General features: G+C 38.6%; 1 protein-coding gene across 3 annotated transcripts in view; it reads right to left on the bottom strand.

The window, feature by feature from the left end:
• CADM1 (cell adhesion molecule 1) overlaps positions 1 to 15,537 on the bottom strand; it is a 320,248-nt gene that overhangs the window by 64,172 nt on the left and 240,539 nt on the right. For all 3 annotated transcript variants that reach the window (XM_045556519.1, XM_045556517.1, XM_045556518.1), the window contains exons 2-3: positions 6,065 to 6,211; positions 4,075 to 4,227 (exon numbers count right to left, since the gene is read on the bottom strand). In XM_045556519.1, coding sequence (XP_045412475.1) covers positions 4,075 to 4,227; positions 6,065 to 6,211 — 300 coding nt within the window. The remainder of the gene's footprint in view (positions 1 to 4,074; positions 4,228 to 6,064; positions 6,212 to 15,537) is intronic.

The raw sequence follows: 15,537 nt of genomic DNA, 5'->3' as shown, positions 1-15,537 counted from the left end.
TGTTGCCCGTGTTCCTGGGCATCTTTCCTGCACGCACTTGTTTCTCATGCTGTGCCTGAAGACACCTTCTCTCTCCTCACCTCAGGCTTCTCCTAACCTCCATTACCTGTTCATCTTCAATGGCATTCGTGGTGGAAAGTCTTCATTACTCCATTTGGTCACAAAGATGATGGTCCACTCCTTTCACATTATCAATAATGTCTGATGGTTCAAAGTAAGGAAATGGAAAGGGACAGGTACAAATAAAGACAGAGGAAAATTCACTGTCTCCTCCAGATTTTGTTTGGGGGCTGAGAGCTTGATGGGCAGCTATGTTCTCATCTGGATTTCTTACTGTTTGGTATTATCCATGTTAATTCCCCCTCTATTGCAACAGACATGCTCTAAAGTTCTAGAACCCTTCAGAGTGAGTCCCGGACCAAGGCTAGTTCCTGGGATTATCTGCCTGAAGAACTGACATCATCTATGGCTAAAGGAAAAAGTAGGGAAACTTCAAAAGCATTTGAAAATATGCCCAGTGCAGAAAAATAAGGGACTTATATATTGTTGAGATCATCATTCTGAGAAATAGCTGAATGATTTTTTTCCAAGTTCATAAATAGTTTTCTCAAGATTGTGAAGAGTATTTCTGATCTTTGCTAAGATTAGAAGAAATAGGCAAGTATAGTGGGAGTTGTTTAGTTTATAAATATAAAATAAAATCTAATATGTGAGTCATGATGGTTTATTGATATGTTATAAAGTTGACTTCTCTCAGATATTTTTTAAGAGCAAGAAAGCTTTGGAAAATATAAGTGAGGCGATTTAAATCTGTCTTTCTGAAAAAAGAGGGTTGGACCAGAAAATCTTAAAATTTATTTTAGTCTATTAATTCTACCCTGTTTTCCCTTTAACTTCATAATGTCTACTCCAATACAAAAGAGGTTAGTAAAGTATAAAAATCCATTTATAAGAAAAATGAATTAAAGCCGCTGCTAACCAGAGAATACACTTACACATGGTCCACTAAACAGACACATTTAGTAAAAGATGCCTGCAGCCATTAATGAAAATAACCAAAGATATTTCTAAGGAGGTGCATATAGATGAAAACCTGAATGAAAATCACATAGAGGGAAATACTAGAAAATAGCACTGAAATGTCAAGGTTCTTCTCAGCTAACCTCAAATCTATGAGAGCTAATTATAAACATTACGCCTACAACATTTAACAAAAATCAGCAATATCAAGATGAGTCAGATTAATTACAACAAAAGAGGAGGCTTAAGCTGATCAGTATGTGAAATCTTACTCCAAGACCCTTTAAAATAATTAGGTTTTCCTGTTCCTGGAATCTTAAGAGTGAACACTAATCTTAGAAGGACAGGACTGTGATAATATTAGCTACTATTATCAGTAACTATATTAATCTTAGAGCAGTGTAGTCTCTCTCTTGTTCATCTCCTCTCATGAATAGTAGCATAAAGATAGTCCTACACTATGTTCTGGGGAAAGAAACAAACTCATCACAAGCGGAAGGAGTGAATGAATATCCTAAAAGTCACCTAAATACATGCAAAATATCAGGAGCGTTTTCAAATTTTACATGGATAAGATAGAATAGCATAGATAACATTAACAAATACCTATCTCTATAATTTATAATTATGCTGAAATTTTTGCTGAATGCACCAAATACCTAATAGACATGCACTAAAATGAGCATCTTCAACCTATCAACAAGTTTGACAGCTGTGTAAGTATATATGGAGTCCTTTTCAGAGAACTGTAGATAGCAACCAAGATGCTAATGTCATTCTTCATTCATTATAATATCTGAAAACTCAAAACCTTAGGAGAAAGGTTTGAATGTACGAGTATCAGTGGAAATTGTCAGATTTTGGAAAATGAAAGACTCAAACACTGATGACAACAATTTTGCTCTGTCAAGGAATCCTAGAGTAAATTCAATGGAAAGAATATTAAATGAATGCATAATATCTGCAAAAAGAACATCTACTACTTTTGATACTTGAAAGCATTACTTTCAAGTATATTTAAGTTAATGCTTCTATAAAATATAAGTAGGAACTTATTACTTCTAGAATAATCAGGCCTCCAAAAGGATTAGAGGTATAATGCCTTTCAACATCCTAGTGCTGGCATGTTGACTCCTAAGCACAGGTGTGTTCATAGTCAAACTGGTCCAATGCAGTGGGTCTGGGAACAAATGTAACATTCACCAGAAAACAATACGCAAAAGTAACTGCTTGCCAATGGCCAGATATAACCCAGAGAACAAAAGATGTGTACATTTGGGAGAAAAAAAAAAATCACAAAATAGAAGCATTCAGGATTTCATTATAAACCATCTAAACTAAAAGATCCAAGGTTGTGAGACAGAATAGTAAGGTCTGTTCCAAATTCCAAGATTCTTGATTTTTACGGAGTACTTTGGAACCTGGGCAAGATGGTTAGCCTCTGTTATCATCACTTTTCTTTTGTGAAACCAAGATATAAATACTTAAAGGCATATGGAGTAAAATATTTCGAAAATTCAGAATACCACAAATATATTCCATTTTATTGCCAACTGACACTTTTCTAGAAATTCCATGAACAATGGAGGGTCAATGGGTGGACATGTGGATGGTCCATTTGAAGTCCATGCAGCTAATGACTTTCTCCAATAAACAAACAGCATTTTAAAATACTTATACAAAAGCAAGCAGACGGAAACCTTTAAATTTATGCTTGTGAATTTGGTTCATCTGCAAAATATCAAAATAGCCATTCCAGCAAAACCTCTCATGCTTACTATTTCTGCAGGTCTAACACAGGTTGAAACCACAATAGTGACAAATATCAACAGCTGAAAGCCATCTATCAGTAAACACAGACCACATTAGAAACGGTATGGACAGACTTTAAACATGACTTTCTAAAATCAGTACTCCTTCTGTCAAGAGCATATATGTAAGCTTCAGGGACATGTTTTAACTTAATGAGTAAAAAAATATTTCCTCTTTTACAGCTGTGTTTAAATAGAGTAATGAGGCAGCAGCTCAATATGTACATCCATAAATACATATATGTGCACACATCCCAAGCAAAAATGTCCTTCATATTTATCTTTCCTCTTTAATCTTCATATCATTACACCAAAAAGCTGCAGTCTGCCGCCTCAAATAGACTTTGATTCATCATCCTCCTCAAGGTGTAAATCAGACATCTTGCCTCACGCTATAATGTACGTCCTTGAAAATTCAGTTTCAAAACTCCAGATCAGCGGGTGTTATGCACAGGCATAGATGTTTGTCTAAAAGGTGACTAATTCAGACCACCTCAACCTAGGAATATCTGCTGACTATATCAAAATATAAACACGGAAACCTGGTTACCGGGATTTTGCTGAAAATCACAACCTAGTGATCATAAATGAGGACAATCAACTCACTAGAGTTGCACCTAGCAGCCTGTTGACGGTTCTGTGCTTATTATCAGTTGAGGAGCTCTTAACTCTTTTATGTCCAATTGCAATTTGTGGCAAAGTATGTGTTCATGTTCATGGGGTATGATTTTTTTACAGCATGATAGAGTATAAGCAATAAATAAGGCTACACGTAAAGCCAAAGAAAAGGAGATGAACAATATTAAAATGAGGATGTAACTCAGAAGGAAAAATCATTACGTGGATTTCGCAACAGAACTCTGCCATGGGGTGCAGATTTGGTAGCCCACCTCCCCCTCTCCCTCACAGAAGGAAAAAAAAGTCCTGATAGTTAGAAGCAGTAACATTTCATGTGGTGAGTGATTCATTTGAGGGCTTTAAATTCTCTTGATCTTTGCTTCTGAAGCTTGAGGTTTGAAACCCAAGAGCAGGTGGAATCTATAAAGACTGCTGATTGCCATTCCTTAGAGCATTTGGTAAAATAGGCTATTTTTAAAATTCAGCAAGATGGGCGGTGATTCTTCCTAAAACAAGTCTGAACAGTGAAATTCATCATTAACCTTTTCCTTGCTGCTGGAAGCCATCTGGTAGCAAGGGCCACCCCCAGCCTGTTTCCGGGGTGAGCCCCACGTGCATTTCTTACCCAGGACCGTGATGGTGGTGTAGCTTTCCTGTGGGGGGTCGGTGTAGAGCTGGCAAAAGTACCTCCCTTCATCAGAAATTGAGACGTTTGTCAGTGATACTTTGAGTTCACTGCTAGAAAAATTCAGCAACTGAAACCTGCTGTCCTTCAAAGCTGTGAAACAAAACACAGAATTAGTGATTGTGAGAAAGACAATGCACAGTCTATTTTCCTCAATTAGGCGAGCAAAAAGATGACTAGAAAGGCAGCTATAGAGTAGAAAAAAATTTGCTTTTATTTTTTTAAGAGACAGGGTCTCCCATATCACCCAGGCATGAACTCCTGGGCTCAAGTGATCCTCCCACCTCAGCCTCCCAAGTAGCTAGGACCATGGGTGCATGCCATCATGCTAGGCTAACTTTTAAAATTTTTTAGAGATGGAGTCTCACTATGTTGCCCAGGCTGGTCTCAAATTCCTGGCCTCAAGTTATCCTCCCACCTCAGCCTCCTGAGTAGCTGAACTATAGGAGTGAGCCAATATGCCTGGCTCTTTGTACTTCTTCAATTATTATTTTGAGCTTTTATGATCACTTCGTGTCGACAGACAACCCTGTCCAAAGGAAACTCATGCACAGGGGTACATGTGTGAGTACACATATGCTTACACACCTACACACACTCCTACCTTGGCACAATTCCAAGTGCCGTCAGTGTTCAACACTTATTCATAAATTCCTTCAGATCTTCTACCAGAGGTAGGCAAAAAGAAAACAGAAGAAAAGGGCAGGCCACGAGTTCCCCGATGCAGGGTGTTAGGACCCTCTTAGCCTTTGGGCACTGGAAGTGCGGGGACTAGGGCCAATGGGCTCTTAAAAATGCCTCAAAAATTACAAGGCCTTAAAAAAAAGTGGTTCCAAATTATGAAAGAAAAAAATCACTATTATTAATTGTAAAAGCAAAATGAAAAATCATTTACAAAACTTTGCAGCAAAATAATCCTATTTAATTTGATGCATCTTAATAAATTTGATATGATTTGAGGTAGAGCTGCCAAAAGTAGATGACCTGGGGCCTGCAGAGGCCTTAAACCCGCCCTCCAGTTTCCCAACCACATTCAGCTTCACAGTATGAAACTGATTAGGCATCAAGCCAGAAATCACCGCAAAGGCAATGTATGTGGGCTTCTTTATTTATTTCAAATGTTCTTTTTGAAAGTCCTTCTATTAATCTTGGCACAGGCTAGCTCAGTACACAATGACAGAAATTCACTTTAAGAATAAGAAGCTGGCTTCTTCCTTTTATCCTCCTGCATCCTCTTAAACGTTTCTTAGGTTTCTCAACCTTTCCACAGGTCATGAATGTCCCCGAGGTGTTGGGGAGGAAAAGGGACAAGCAGCCAGGAAGGGACATGCTTGACATTTGCTTTGGTAAGGCACCAATGTTCTCAAAGAACAATTTTTTCAAAAGACTTGATTCTTGCTCTTGCCAAGCCCTGACACCCATATGAACCATTTCTATTAAACATAATTTTGTTTTGATTATTGGCTTTTGTCATATTATATTTGGAAAGATTTCATCATATGGACACCTCCATATGCCAGAGGCTATGGTAAGAGAAGATTTGGTTTTATCTTTATAGGCACATATTGCCTTGAGAACTTCAATCTTCAAACCAAACGGATTACCTTTCAGAATGTTGTATTTTCCTTGCCTTACCCTATTTGAGTTGTTTGTGTCAGCTAAGTATTTGGGACTCAATTGCAATTCACCTTGAATTACTACAATCAATTCCTATTGCAAAAGTAAGACGGCCTTACTTTTAAAAGGGACCATTCAAGGTTTCTATTAAGTAGAAAGATTATGATTGCCTGTCTCTTCTTCCCTCTAAAGAATTGACTAAACTTTAAGCATCTAACATTAAATTTAAAAAAGGTGGCCTTAGCAATCTCTTTAGCAAGACAACATGTAGGAAAAAAAGTTGCCGTCTACTACTATGGGGATGGAAACTTACGCCTGAAGTCCCTGAAATAAATGGTCTGCCTGTTGGGATTCAGGAGTTGAATCACGGAGTCGTCACTCTTATTGACTTGGCAGCTGATGGTCGCAACTTCTCCCTCGATCACTGTCACGTCTTTCGTAAACAAATTCTGTCCATCACCTTAAAAAAGAGGGAGAAAAAGGTCACAAAAAAATTTTCATCAATTAAAATGTGGTCAGTGCAATCAATTAAAATGAGAAATAAGCAGCGTATGAGGAAATGAACACAAGTAGGAACATTTGGTATGGCTCTCATAGCTTTCTCCATAGTCCACAAAACGAATCTATTAATCCAAGATAGATCTAGGGACAAAATACAACTAAGCCTGGGATCACTGTGCTCTCTCAGAAGATGTGATGCAAGGTTTCGGCCTCTAGTACTTTGTACGAGTTGAGTAGTGTACTGAGGAGTACTGGAAAGGTCAGAGTACTGACTTCTGTGAGGAGCTGAAGCTCTCACAAATGGCGTAGGGAAGATACATACAGTCAACCTTAGCTTACCTGTCCTTGAGCTAAGCTATTTGGTCACCTCACAGAAAACTCGCAGGGCCACTTAATAGAAGGAGGTAGGAGGGTTCAATAAATAATCTCGTCCTGCTAGTGGATGTTGGCATTCCAAGAGTATAGGCAGTTCATTGTGTGGGAGTGAGGACCTAACCGACTATGATGCTTTGGGATCTCAAGAAAATCCCGGGAAGGCTTACAGGTCAGAGTTTCTTACTCTGCTCTCAGAAACTCACACCTTCATGACTCACCCAAACCCCAGGCAGCCCTGAAAGGACACCCTCTTCTGCAGATCCCCTTCCTCCACCCCTGCCAGCCATTTAGAAAATCACTTTCAGAATGTCAAAAAGTCAAGGCTTTCAGATTCTCTGGTGTAAGGCTTATCTCCAGATCTGCTCTAGTTTGTTGCTTCTAAGATTAGTGACAGTAGCTAAGGCATCTCACAAATGTCCTAAGTGATCCACAGCACAGGTAGGAGGAGAGGAGAGTTCAATTTAGAAGCAAAGGATGAAGCAGTTGTCAAGCATTCAATTCTGTACCTGGCACAGCAGGGGATACGGAAGTATAAGACATTGTCCTAGCCTTTAAGAAGCTGCAATAAGCCAGGTGCAGTGGCTCACGCCTATAATGCTAGCACTTTGGGAGGCTGAAGTGGGAGGATCCCTGGAGGCCAGGAGTTTGAGACCAGCCTGAGCAACATAGTGAGACCCCATCTCTACAAAAAGCAAACAAAAAAAACCCCAAAAATTAGCTGGGTGTGGTGGGATGCACCTGTGGTTCCAGCCACCTGGAGACTGAAGCAGGAGGATTGCTTAAGCACAGGAGTTGGAGGTTGCAATGAGCTTTGATGATGCCACTGCACTCCAGCTCAAGCAACACAGCGAGACCCTGTCTCAAAAATAAAATAAAATAAAATAAAATAAAATAAAATAAAATAAAATAAAATAAAATAAAATACCTAATCCTTACTTCTACTTACAGAACAGAAAGTGTGGCATGGGCAGCAGATGTAATGGTCAATCAGGAAGGGGAGAGAGAGACTGCTTTTTAGCTGTGTGATCTCAGGAAAATTATTTAAAGTTCCTGAGCCAGTTTCCCATCTGCAAAATGGGGATAGTCATTAAAAGCTGTCCTCTAGAGCTGTTGGGGGGATGAAGAAAGATAATAAATATAAAGCATTTAGCACTGTGTCTAGCTTCTCATAAAACTGAAAAAATGGTAGCTGCTGCTATCATCATCATCATCATCATTTCTCCAGACGTCAAATTGAAAGATTTATTAGGCTGTTATGTGTTGGGAGTAGTGTGGATACAAGAATACAGGCTCACGGTTCCTGCTCTCAGGGGACTCCCTATGTAGCTGTTATACATCAACTCAGGGTAGCTTATTCACTCCTTAAAAAAACGTTGTCACACTAAGAAACAAAGGTCAAAGATAAATACTAATCTAAAAAAATTGAGACAGCATAAATAGAGATGCAATTAGAATAAATGGAGGATTTCCACCTGCTATCATATTTCTGCGGAAGGATCCTTTTTTTGGCAGGACACAGTGGGAAAGTGTGAGAAGGGGTGTCTGAGATGGTTCTAAGCCAAATCCACCTACAAATAGACCAGCCCCTGGCAGAGGATTAGAAGAAAGGAAACTAGAAGGATAAGGAAAAAAAAATTATTAGAGCCACAGATAAACAAAAATTCCTGGTGCTTGAGGAGCAAACCAAAATGAAACCTGACCTTGAGCTCTATGATCCAGGGAATTAACCCGGGTGTGAGAACACAGGCCCAGGGGCTTGTAGGGAGTGGGAGTGAGAGCGTAGATTTCCCCTTGCTTGATCCAGCAGTGGAAGCTTAGTGTGCTGAACAGCGTTGCAGAATAACAACAAAGAGAAAAAGTGATCAGAAAAAAATGAATGGATGCTTATTTTTTCCTTAGTGGATTACTGGGACAAACACAGAATTCAGAACCCAGCTGGAGGGAGCAGGTTAGTCCCAGATTTGTGAAAAGAACAAGGAGAAGGGAATTCCTGACAATCAAGCGAGCTTTTCAAGGTGGTTTTGCTGGCCCTGGCAAAAGTGTGTACAGAAAGGCCACCACCCTTATATCCTCAGGGTAACCCAATCTACTAGGAAAATCAAGGAAAATTTAAACTGCATGACTCAAGTGCTCTAACTATCTTAAGTCATGGGACTTTCCTTGAGGAGACTAGAATACCAAACGGGGTCTTACCGGGTTGTGGGAGGGGTTTCTTCCGTCCAAAGGAAGTTTATTAGCAACACAAATAAGAATCTTCAATTTACAAAAGATACATGTGGAAAGGCAGCCTGATGACAGGCATTCATCCTTTCAACATAAACCAAGGCCTTACAGATCCCTGTAGCCACTGAGACTTAAAAGACAGTTGCAATTCAATTAAGCTCTAATAGAATAGTTCCTGTGGAAATAACTATATGCTTTAATTCTAGCTCTTTATTCGAAATCCTAAGGCTAGCGTATTCTGAGAATAGCACAGTAACATACTATATTCATATTGGGGCTATAAAACATTTATATAGGAATGGGAGCAGAGAGAGTTGACCATAATTTTGTGTTTTAAGCAATGGAGGTAATAAAACAGAACCAGAGGTTTTTATTTGTTTGTTCTCTAAAAAAGTCTAAACATTCTTAATTATTACTTATAATTAAGTAATATAAGACCAGACCATTTTAATGTGTCATTACTGAGCAAATCATTCATGTGAAATTTTGCTATCTGCAAATTTTTGCCCTTGCCGTACTCTGGCACATAATGTTCTTTGCAAGTCCATGGTGGTATCATCATTATTACTGTATTATTTTTTGAAATTGCTAAGGCCAACCAAAAATCCAGTGTGTCTCAGAAAATGCCAGTTCCTAGCTGTGTTAACATGGTTCTAATACTAATGCTAAAAAATTATAAGTGATAATGAAATATTTTGCTGCAAGATATCAAAGTGCCTTGGCTGATGGTGGTGGCCCAAGGATGTCACTCTGTAAAAATTACCAATAAATTATATGGGTCAGCTGGACGGCAGTTGTATTAAACAGAGCTCCGTATTTTGAGGCACCATAAGATGGCTGAAATGGAATAATAATGACCTATTTATTTGAGGCAAAGGAAGTGAATGACAGTGATGAAAATACGGTATGTATGTCAGTACTCTTAACTGCCTGAAGCCTTTATGTAAAAATAATTTCTGCTCACATCCTCAAATATTTCTTCCAAACAGAAGAGTGCACTGTGACTTGACAAATTTCCCCTTGAAATAGGTATCATGACAATTAGGTTGTTACAAAACACAATCTGATATGTAGCAGGATACAAACAGGCAACTTTGGTGCCTTTCTTAAAGAATCCATTTTAAGAATCTTTCTGATTTTCTAAAACTCAATTAGCAGATATACTGTCATGGCAGAAATAACACATGTTCTGGGCATGTGCTACAATATATTGTAGCCATTAAATAAGGCTGTTAACAGCAAAGTAATTTATTTTAAAGGTGGAACAATGGCTGGCATGTGGAGACATTTTTGATTGCTAATTGGTCTATATTGATGAGGTTTAGGAGACAGAATCAAACTGGATTTTAATTTATAAAAGCATCTGTATTCCCTATAACTCCGCAATTTACCCCACAATTTCTAAAACTAAAACTATGGCCCTGGAGGGGCCTTGTCACTCACAAGCAAGTCTCCTCTAGTAACTAGAAGTTACTAGGACATTTATTATCACAATGAAGAGAAAGCTTATTTATTATCTGAAGATAAAATTTATTTTGATGATTAGTAATGACGATGACAGGAGAGACGGGTAGGGCTGGCATAGGGGTGGGAGTGCAGTTGGCATATAACCCCCTATTACTTTAATCTTCAATCAATATAGCTCATGGATTCTTTCCTGAAACCTCATTTTGTTATAAACTCCATTTCAGTGGCATTATACAAAAGACTAGCATCAATGATATGGCCACCTTAGGGAGGGGATGGGGCAAATCTTAAAGCAAGAACCTGAAAAGAGAAATGGGAAAGAGAATACATGTTTATCCGTGCTAGGCACCGTGCTAGCTACTTTACGCACTTTTCCCTCCCAAACTCCTACAGTTTTCAAGAGCCCCACTTTAAAGATTAAAAACCTGAGACTCAGATTTAAATAAGTTGCCTGATGTAATTCAGCTAAGTGGTCAAGCTGGTGTTTGAACCCGGTTCCGTCGGATTCTGCGGCCCATACAGCTTGCACATTTCACTAGCCAGCACCAGGGGATGTTGCCAAGGTTCTCTTCTTGGCTCTGCCTTGGAAAATTTACTTGTTTTTAAAGAGGGTTATTTCCCTATGAGCAACTTCTGATTTTTTTTTATTTCCATAATTTATCCAGAACACAATTACACACTTTAAGATGAGAGAGAGACTGTCCTGAATGTAAAACACCTTGTTTACTACCACTTTCTTCTTTTAGTGCTCAGCACTCTGCCCCTCGAGAAAGCCTTTATTACCAGTGCATGGCGGGCATTGGCCAGCACCAAGCGCTCTTGCCCCCACTGCCTGGCTGTTCATAAATAAGGCACTTCATTTACACCGGGGGAGTCTCTCCAGTCAAGTCTATAATAAAAGGGCAAGTCTAGGTTAAAACAGAATTCAGTTTATACTATGGCAACTATGTAAACTCTTGCTGACACTCAGGAGCACCAATGACTCTTAACTGGGAAGACAGTTTGCCCAGAGAAAGAGCAAATAGTCTCCTGACCTACTCCTTTAGAAGCAAAATCATATTAGGAAAACTTTTTTCTTTTTCCCTCTGCTGTATGGAAGCCTGAAAATGACATTAAGTCAGCACAGTCGTGTTGTCTAAATGGGCAGGAGTCAAACCAGACATACAAACTGTTTTTTTAAAACAATCATCCTGCTGCTGATCAATGTAGTTATTACTTTAAAAACCTCATCATAGTTCTTGAAATTTTACAAAAATGAAAGGCTCAGGGTTATTCATTCCTACCTTCCCAGGTTTGAAATTTTCAAAGAAGCACCATTTGAACCTTTATTTTCTATAGGTGTGTGAGCCCTCTCTGACTTAAAGCTGCATATGGCTTGTCGTTTATGCTCATTTTTGTTGGATCCTATTTTCACAACCCTGTTCAGCAGCAGTCCCCAACCTTTTTGGCACCAGGGACCAGTTTCATGGAAGACAATCTGTCAATGGACCGGTGGCGGGGGGTGGAGGGGGATCATTTTGGTATGATTCAGGTACATTACATTTATTGTGCAGTCAAACCTCTCTGCTAATGATAATCTGTATTTGCAGCTGCTCCCCAGCACTAGCATCGCTGCCTCAGTTCCATCTCAGATCATCAGGCATTAGATTCTCACAAAGAGTGTGCAACTCAGATCCCTCACACTCATAGTTTACAGTAGGGTTTTGCACCTAATGCCCCACTGATCTGATAGGAGGCGGAGCTTATGTGGTGATGTGGGTGATGGGGAGTGGCTGTAAATACAGATGAAGCTTCCCACTCCATTGACTGGTACTGGTCCACTGCCCAGGGTTTGGGTACCATGGCTGTTCAGGATGTGCCCAACTTACGAGAACAAGCTCTACCCCTACCTGAATAAAACTATCACCAGTAGTGGTGCTGTAATTCCTGATAATGTTTCTGAGAGATAGCACAAGGTTGAGTACATTTCAGGAAAAGAAAAAAAAAATAAGATTCTGCTGTAACCCAGAGGGAAAAATCTTTCTAACTGCATATGTTCCCCCAAGTCAACGTAAACACAGTGTTCACTACAAATCATTAACAAAGCCATTAAGATTTGATTTCTATCTAAGCAATTATTGTCAGCATATTTTGTACATTTCCTTTAAAAGACTCAATCCTATCTTTCAATTCATTAAACTGTTCCCTGCATTTACAGAGTTTTATATCAAATCAGAAACCTATTTGAATTAATAAGAATTATAGTAAAAGTAATTTGAAAATAAATTATTCGAAGTTCAAGCCATGAAAGCTTTTGATGAAAAAATTTAGTTCCATTTAAATAATACAGTAACATTTTTAGCCAACCAGTGTGCAGGCAAGAGACAGAACCAGTGTCCAGAAAGAAGGGTCCATCAACTGTGGATTAAGGTTAAGGGTGAGACCTCTTCCACACAAATACAATTCTTTATTTCTAAGAGAGGCAATATTTCAACCTTCATGAATACTTGAATATTTATTTAAAATCAAAAGCAATCAATCTGTCTGCTGTTTACAAAGCTTCTCTTAACCTTTTTGATCCTCATCCATGTTTTGCTCTTCCAAACAGTTAAGTCGAATATGTTGATCGTCTGCTCCAAGGACTGTCCACTTAATGGTCAAAACAATTATGAATGCGAACCACACAGATCATAAGCTTAGAGATAAACGAAACTAAACCAACTCGACAAATGACTGAATGCATAAGAATACGTGACATTGACCCAAACATTTCATTTATGTCACCTTCTTTTTCATAGAGCCCTTATGGAATCCAAGATCAATAGAACTGAAAGGAACATGGAGATCGACTCTCTCACTTTAAGACACCAAGGCCCAGGGAGGAGACACGCCTGAAATCATACGCCAAGCGTGAGGCACAGCCAAGAGCAGAGGCCAGATCTGACTGAGTCATCAAGGTATTTCTATTCTTGGCTATTTCTAAATAACATGTATTGATTTGTTTCTAATTACAAAAGCAATACATGCTCAAGGTTTTTTGTTGTTGTTTTTGAAAGCTTTGTTTTATGTAGTATTTATAACACTGTATGCTATGCATTGGAGATGGTCAGATCTCATAACAATCTGCTGCAACATAATTATTGTTGTGTCACTTTAGCTTATGGAAGGAAAAAATATTGAATTTAATATAATACTTTTATAATCAGTAAAAGGTGAGGCAAATTTTGGAAAGGCAAGTTAAAGAGTAATCCTCTTCTGTGCTGCTTTTTTCTTCAATTAAAATTATTGATTTCCCCTGAATACAAAACAAAAAATATCATCTGACACAACATTAAGCAATTCATGAATATTCTGTATACACATTCTTGTTTAGTAGACTAATGGCAAATTAACGTTCTCTATTTTAGCTTAAACACATACCATAGGTATGTTTGATTAGCATTGAATTCCAAAAGCTGATTACTATGCATGCTTTGATTATGTAATTACATAATAGAGTATAATGGCTCCTTTGGAGTCATTATGATCTATATGGCAAATATGTTGCAGTTTTGCTATAGCTTAAATACATGTTGAGATGACAGCTCATAACAAGGTTCCACTTTTCAGTCTTATCAGGTAAATGGGCATTTTCCCATTCATCCTAACATCTCCTTGACACCAATTAAGGTCTATTGTGTCAAGCTGCATACACTTTTGAGAAATTCCTTTTGTTTTCTTGGCATTCAAAAGAGGACATTAATTTTAAAAGCTGTATTAAGCAAAAAGCATGGTTTAAAAAAAAAGGCTGAAATTCCATCCTTCATCCACCCTTTGAAAGATCTGCAGGGAATCACATCTAGTTCATTAATCACTGTTCAGACAACCACAAGGGGGTTAAAGATGGAATTTCACCTTTAACTTCAAATGCACATGGAGGGAGAACAGCCAAGAATACTGATGCTTATGGTGGTGACTGGCCACAGTGCATTCAGCTCAGGGTCCAACTGAACACCAACCACACCAAGCTACTACACAAAGGCCCAGTGACGCAAATCTCATTTCTTCCAGTGTCCCTTATATTTTTAAGTCCCTTTGGAGAGAGGCAGCTATGAAATAGCGCAGCAAGACTCCTCCTTCAGAGTCCCTAGACTGGGTTTTTGATGGATCCTTAGACAATAAAACTTACCCAGTGAATACATTTCTGATAATTCCACTTTCAACTTGCAAACTGGAAAGTAGTCAGGTTTTAAAATAGGAAAAAAGTTATGGTACAGAACTATGTAAAGTTTCTCTTGTCCCCGTGAAATTCTTTAATCTCAGTTCCAAGGGGAGTTAGTTCTGCTTTTCTCTCCCGAGAGAAAGATCCCTTACACCATGCCAAACCAGAGGTGACCTGAGTCTTAACTTTAAAGACTAATAAACGTCAAGCTATTTTTACCTTTATGTCTATTGGTTTTCAACATTAAGGCTGAAGAACTGAGGTCAAGCACAGTCCAACTTGTATTTACATATAGGAAGGGTATCTCTTTGTGAAAGGAAACACTGATTAGATGTGTGAAAACTCTTTTCAAGGAATACTGTGACAAAAGAAAGTAGTTATAGCATCCTTGCCTGTGCTATTTCAATTTCAACTACCACATTAGCCACCTTCCCTTTAAAAGACTCTGAGCTCAATACAACTTTTTAATCAGGGCCCACATCACTAAAAGGGCCAAGTAATTATGATGCTTAAGGTCTGAGCTGTCTGATCCCATAAAAGGAAGAGGCACAATCCCCTCTATAGAATGTTTAGGCGGAGTGACACCCATCCGCTAAACTTGAAGATCTGAATTAGCTTTTCCATTAAAATTCACTTATCAAAGAAGCTAACAGCAATAAAAGAAACACGAATATAAAAATAAACCATAAAAGATAATAATAATCATTGAATTCTTTTGCTCTTCACACTGAAAGGTGAAACTCTAGACTTTTTTTCCTCCTCTCGCTCCTTTTCATAGCTGGACAGGTTGCATGGCCTTTTCGTTCATAAACAAGATAGCATCTTTTTTGGAGAGAAGATAAAACCTAACCCTGAAGAAAAACTCTCTCCAGTGGACAGGTTTTATGAGAATGAAAAGAGAGAAAAAAAATAGAGGCCCCAAAGTAGAAAAGACACTGTTTTATTTGCTTGTGGGATGGCATTGAAATCACCTTGTAGAAGAGTCATTTTAAGCCTGCTAAATCTGCTTAGAGACTCTTGGGAGAGAGGGAGCTCTTAAA

Source organism: Lemur catta, chromosome 7 (assembly GCF_020740605.2).
Source record: "Lemur catta isolate mLemCat1 chromosome 7, mLemCat1.pri, whole genome shotgun sequence".
NCBI classification, from domain to species: domain Eukaryota; kingdom Metazoa; phylum Chordata; class Mammalia; order Primates; family Lemuridae; genus Lemur; species Lemur catta.
Note: the sequence above shows the minus strand (reverse complement) of the source record. Positions and strands in the feature narration are given on the sequence as shown.